General features: G+C 33.6%; 1 protein-coding gene across 1 annotated transcript; it reads right to left on the reverse strand.

Moving 5' to 3' along the window:
• Nucleotides 1–1,900: 1,900 nt before the first annotated feature.
• LOC111370572 (glycine-rich cell wall structural protein 1.0-like) lies at nucleotides 1,901–2,718 on the reverse strand. The gene has a single exon (XM_022992341.1). The coding sequence runs from the start codon at nucleotides 2,678–2,680 to the stop codon at nucleotides 1,997–1,999; it is 684 nt and encodes a 227-aa protein (XP_022848109.1). The 5' UTR covers nucleotides 2,681–2,718; the 3' UTR covers nucleotides 1,901–1,996.
• Nucleotides 2,719–6,352: the final 3,634 nt, after the last annotated feature.

The raw sequence follows: 6,352 nt of genomic DNA on the forward strand, positions 1-6,352 counted from the left end.
AGATGCACGTTGCACCTCATTTCGATGAGATTACATGTTTAGTAAAAAAATGTGTGCATTACGATTTCTAAGGCTTCAATTCGTGATATTATCGTGAAGTCACCGGGAAGGATTTTGAGAATATTACAAAATTGAGTGCGCATCAATTAATTCTTCCATGTAAAGTTTTAAAAAACATTATCGCCCATATTATTTTTCCTCGTAATGGTCACCGAGACTAAGTTAATCACTTCGGTCTCTTTATTATGGATTTACTTTTAGTTGGCCATCGAATTGATTTTCCTACAATTGCATTAGGACTTATGAAGCTTGTGCATGCATCACAACACGTTAAAACTTGACCTTATGGGATGCTTCTAACAAAATTTTTTGAACACTTTAATGTTTTTTCGATGGAGAAGATTTTGTTAAGTTACACCCTACCGATACTATCAACATCCAAACACTAAAAAGAATGAAGATAGTAAAAGAACGAGGGCAATGAGTAGCTCACACGAAAGGATTCGATCCTACCTTTGGTCCATCTACTTTGCTTTTCGAAGAAGAAGTCAAAGACGAGCCTGAAGCACCTACTCCCGCTTCTGACATTTTTAGCTCTAATGCACCCCGTTCTTTTGGAAGGCACTTCATATTTACTGAGGAGCAGTATAATCTCCTTCATAGGCGTATTGGTTCCCCCACCTCGTCCATCGACTTCTTTGTAGCCTACTTTTTCAGATACAGGCAAAGCAAACCATTATCCAGGACCGACAGGCCGAAATGCAAGAGTAACAAAATGCATTCTTCGCGAATTTTTATGCTCGCTTCCCAACTCCGACGCCCTAGTTTATTGCTATACTTTCATTTGCTAGATGTTACTTTATTGTCCAACTATAAAATTCAATTATTGCGCTTTTGTGTTATTCGGCTGCATGGCATATTATGTATTGAATGTCCTATGGTTGACTTCTTTATGACTTTCATTTGTGCTATTATCTCTTTTTGCTTATGCCAAAAGGGGAAGGATAAAGTAGATGATTATGCAAAGCAGGAGGAACATTGTAAAGGGAAACTTGTAAAATCTTATGAACATTGTAAAGGGGAAACTTAAAATTTTTATATACATGTAGATAGGGGGCACTTAAGTGAAATCAATAGGGGGAATATAATTGCTATATTCAAATTTCATGTTCCTTGCCCAATTCAATTTGTTTACTATTTATATTGCAAATTCTTTTGTTTGTCATAATCAAAAAGGGGAAAATTGTTCACCTAATGGTTGACTTCTCATTTTGATTATAACAAAGAAATTGCATTTAATTCTAACAAATTGAATTTGAGTGTTGATAGTGATTACTATGAAATCAACAAAGAATGAAGAAATGAGAATCAAGATCAAGATTCATGCATATAGTTATGTAGGCAAATTTCTGTATCCAGTATCTTTTCCGATTTTCTTGAAATTTGTTTTATGTTTCTCTGAAATTTTTAAATAAGCTATAATGTCATTTCTTGTAGGCAAATTTTTCAGTCTGTTTTTTCTTCTGATTTTCTTGAAATGTCGTATCAATTCTTTCTGCACTGTGAATGATCTCACAATTTGTGTTCTCTCTGGAGTTCTCCATTATGATCTAACGATATAAGAATCGTCCTAATTCTATCTGCTCTTCTTGTTATGTTTTCAGGGCATATCAGGGTTGATGTGTACATGATTTATTTCAATCTGGAGATTATTTTAGCTAAATTTAAAAAGTTCAACAGAGGAATTTCATGGGCTGTAGCTAGTTTGAAATTGAATCATCCAATTTTTTCTGATGATAATGCTAGCATTCATCTGCACACAGTTTTTAAGCAAAATAAGCTATATTTCCATCGTTAAACCTTTGAAATGAAGATAAGTTGCATCCAAAAACAAAACCTGTAGAAGCAGAAGCTGATGTTTTATTAATTAATACCATAAGCATTAACTTTTCTTTACAAAGTAACCATTTTTAGGTAAACAGTGCATGAAATCTGGTTAGTGTGATTCTGCAGGAGCCATGGCATCGCCAGTACTCTCTTCTGGCATATTGGATGCAGGTGAATTCATGTGTGCATGGTGACTGAAGTACATGGTGAATCCAGGACAACCATAGGGATTGCCACAGTTCATTGGTCGGCAGTGGTAATTCGGCGGAGGAACCCATGGTCCTTCTCCATATCCTGGTGGACTGCCTCCATCATTGCCCCCTGAACCGGAACCAAATCCACCACCGAACCCAAATCCACCACCATTTCCTCCGACCGGGATGCCATAACCCGGAGCACCAACTCCTGGGATACCAAAATTTGGGACACCAAAACTTGGTACGCCTCCAACCCAGCCACCACCACCTCCTCCTCCGCCTCCATTGCTAATGCCCCCATTATTGCCATTTCCACTTCCACTGCCACTCCCACTTCCATAACCACCAGCAGATCCAACTACCGGGGCACCACCAAAAGTCGGGGTGCTCACAAAACCGCCCCCGCCTCCCCCTCCACCTCCATTACTTAAAACGTGGCCGTTCCATGCATGCTCAGTATCAGTAATGTCCTCCATGCTGCGAACGATGCGGTCTTGGTTGGTTCCAGCCTCATTAGGAAGAATTCTGTGTGCAGAACACAGGACCAAGCTTAGAAATGCAAGGAGTGCAACATGGGAGCATTTTAATGTAGCCATTTCTTGATATTATAATTAAGTGATTCGAATGATATTTTCACTGTGAATACAAAGCTTTATATAGTGAAAGGTCTGCTACAAATTGCATGGTTTTATCATTTATGTTGGACAAATTCATAGAACAAGGAAGTGGTTGAGGAGAAGTGCAAATGTGCAAGGAATTGGGATTACTTCACACAATCTGAATTGAATAATTATTCATCAAATTGAGGAAAATGAAATTTGTGTGAAAACCATAGCATTTTGCTCCGTTTTCTGGCACTATATGCTTTTGTTAACTCCTAAACTGGAGAACATACATAAGACTGAGAAGACATATCGCCTGTTTAAATTAATTTTTGATTTAGAACATACATGAGACTGAGAATCTTCACTCCTAGATATATGATTTGTGGAGTCCTGAATTAATTTTTGATTCTTGTACCTCATTAACCTATTCAAATTTTGTGATTGTGATATGCATTTTGAGGAAGCATTGAATTGCTTATATTGAGTTAAGAAAATTGTTCAAAGTCTAGCGAAGTATCTATTATGCTTTATTCGAGGACGAACAAATGTTCAAGTTTGGGGGAGTTTGATAAGGTTAAAATTTACACTTATTAAAGCCACCAAAAGTGACTTTTGTTAATTTTATTATGAAATTGATACTTAATTATATGTGTTTTTATTATATTAGGGGAAAACTCAAGATCGGAGAAAATATTGATCAAGATGGATGTAATTGAATAAAATCTGCAATTTTGGGATCAAATTCCACGCTTTAGAAATTGAAGGACTTGAAGTGAAGTAAAGTAAAGAAAGATATGAATTAGCACAACTAATTGGACTTAAGGACTAAAGTGCATTACATAGAAAATTGAGACCTTGGGAAGCAAGCACAAATTAGTTGGGCCTAGAAAAAGGGAATGGGGGTTTCATTTAAAAAGCCTAGTCAAACAAAACATTAGTTTAAAAAATCCACAAACTAAGTTCTTTGGGTAAAAGGCCTAAAGATATGGAAAATGAAAATATAATTTGTAAATTACTAAAATGACCTTACAAACAAAAAAGACATTGCTGCCCTAATTCCCATTTCAATTTCCATTTAACCCTAATTAAATTCTACCTTCCTTCCATTTGCTCTTCAAAATCGGCTGTAGAGGTATGTAATTTGTTTTTTTGTCATCATCATTTTTCTCTACTTAATGAAACCTTAAACTCTACATTCCATTTTCCTTGAACACTCATTTGGTTGAAGTAAGTAATAAAATCTTGCAATATCATTGTTGGGCATTTGGAGAAGAAGGGGGTGTTGTAATTTTCAATTTTTTTGTTAGTTTCTTTGTCCATTTTTTGAATAATTTCTTCATGTCGTTGTATATATATTTATGATTTTTATTTGAGAACAATGATTTTGAATTAATTTTATCATTAGATTAGAGTTTTGATATGGGTTGCTCTCAAACCCTTTTTCTCATTTCTCATCATCTTTATCAGTTAGAATAAAATGTAAGTTTGCAAAGGCATGTTTGGCTATTCTTTTTATTAACTTACATTTAATTTTCGTCAGTACATAACAACTTACATGTTGTTTTTTGCAATCCATAACGACTTACATATCGTTATCAGTACTGTACACTGTTTGAAATGTGATGAAATTTTTATATTGAATTATAGTTATGGACACCGTGAATATGGTATGGATATCAGTTTGTTTTCCAGTTGAATATGAGTAGTCGATTGAATGTGTTTTAAAATGAAAATATGCAGGGAATGACAAATAAAAACAACTCATATTCTTGTTGCGAAAATTATTTCTTATATGGAATTATATGATAAAGTCAAAGAGGTGTTGAACATCAATTCACAACTTTTTCGGAATTTAATTGGAAAAATCGAATGATTAAATAATCTATTCACAACTTCAAATGGTTACGAGTACAGTCATAAGATATCGGTGGATTATATGTTTTTATTCCCAAATAAGATGGAATAAACCAATACCTTGAAATAGAAACCAATACCTTGGCTTTGTTGGAGCATACTTTTTTATTATTTCATTTATATTTATAATGGATAATTGATTTGGAATTATTTCCTGCAAATTACATAATCATCGTGTGTGTTATCTTGCTCATTTACTTGCTTTCAATATAAAGATTCAGAAACTTGGATGTTTACTTTGTGATTTCGTACTGCAGCTCTCTTGAGAGACATGCTTAATCAACTTTACTCTAAGAGGAATTGAACATAGCAGGTCAAATATTATGTCAGCGCTTCCAATCCTCAACCCAAAGAAAAATGGGAAACGTCGTTTTTTTTCCTTTTTCTTTAGGTGCTACTGCTGGTGACTTTTTTACATAGAAATAATTGGTCCAGCATTTTAAGCAATTTATTCCTTTAATTTCATCAAGATGTAGGTCGAAAGTGTGTGTGTATATGTGTGTAGGATAAAAACTATAATGTAATGGCTGGCTTATATGCTAGGTGAACTTCTTGGTTTATCATCATAATTCATAATCCAAGTTCATAAGTTTGTGACAGTGCTGAGATTATAAATTATCAAAATTATTCAATGGATCCATAAAGACTATATTAATCGACCGTTCATTTTTCTTTTTATAATTTTTTTCCAAAACATTCTTGCTTCTTGAAGTTCTCGAGTAATAATCGTCTGAGATTAAGGTTGTAATATTTTCCTGACTTGTAACTTTATAATTTTGTGCTTATTCAAAGCACAAGATGATTTATTAAATTTTGTAATCATTGTGCTATTGAAATGCTTTTGCACTATTGAAATGCAAACGACGTTCATATAGTTACAATTGATGTAAATGCAATCAATCTAATGACGATATATATTTTCTTCCTTCTGAAACAAAGTGTTTAAGATTGTTGTGGTACAAAAATGTATTAATTTTAATTATGAAATTGAAGTCGTTCTTGAAGCACAAAACGATATAGATGTCGTTCAAATAAAAAAAAATATAGTGAATAACATAACGATATTGAAACCGTTCCTGTAATAAAAAACGATTTCTATATCGTTTCAGTATGAAATACACACTGCTTAACTTATTTTGGTAATGACATCAAAGTCGTTATGACTATACATAAACGATATGTAAGTCGTTCTAGCACAAAAATGCATTCATTCTAAGAATGAAAAGGAAGTCGTTCCTGAAAGTCAAAACGATATAGATGTCTTTCCAATAAAAAAGTGCACTGAACAACGTAACGATATTGAAGGCATGACGGATAGTTGTGGATGGTCAAATCTACTTTTAGCTAGAACGATATAATTATCGTTTTATATGAAAAGAAACGGTATCTATATCGTTATACTTGTAATTTAAATTGAAACGATTTCAAACTATTCAAATTTGTACTAAAACGATATAAATGTCGTTACTTTATTTGTGATTTTATGCATAACGATATCAATATCGTTTTAATACAAGTTTGACGCCGTTGATATCATTTTAGTTTAAATCATAACTAAAACTACACGCATATCGTTTCAGTTAAAATAAAACGATACTTATATCGTTTTTGCTAAAAATAATGATTCGACCGTCCACGACCACCGAACATACATCTGACATATGTAGGATGATCAAAATAGGTAATCAAGTGGGTTCGATCTCCCTTAAAAGAAACTATGAGAACATTTTTGTTCTCATGATTGTATAC

This window comes from Olea europaea, chromosome 21 (genome assembly GCF_002742605.1).
Source record: "Olea europaea var. sylvestris chromosome 21, O_europaea_v1, whole genome shotgun sequence".
Taxonomy (NCBI): domain Eukaryota; kingdom Viridiplantae; phylum Streptophyta; class Magnoliopsida; order Lamiales; family Oleaceae; genus Olea; species Olea europaea.

Coding starts and splice junctions, on each gene's coding strand:
- LOC111370572 (XM_022992341.1), bottom strand. CDS start 2,680: ATGGCTACATTAAAATGCTCCCATGTTGCACTCCTTGCATTTCTAAGC.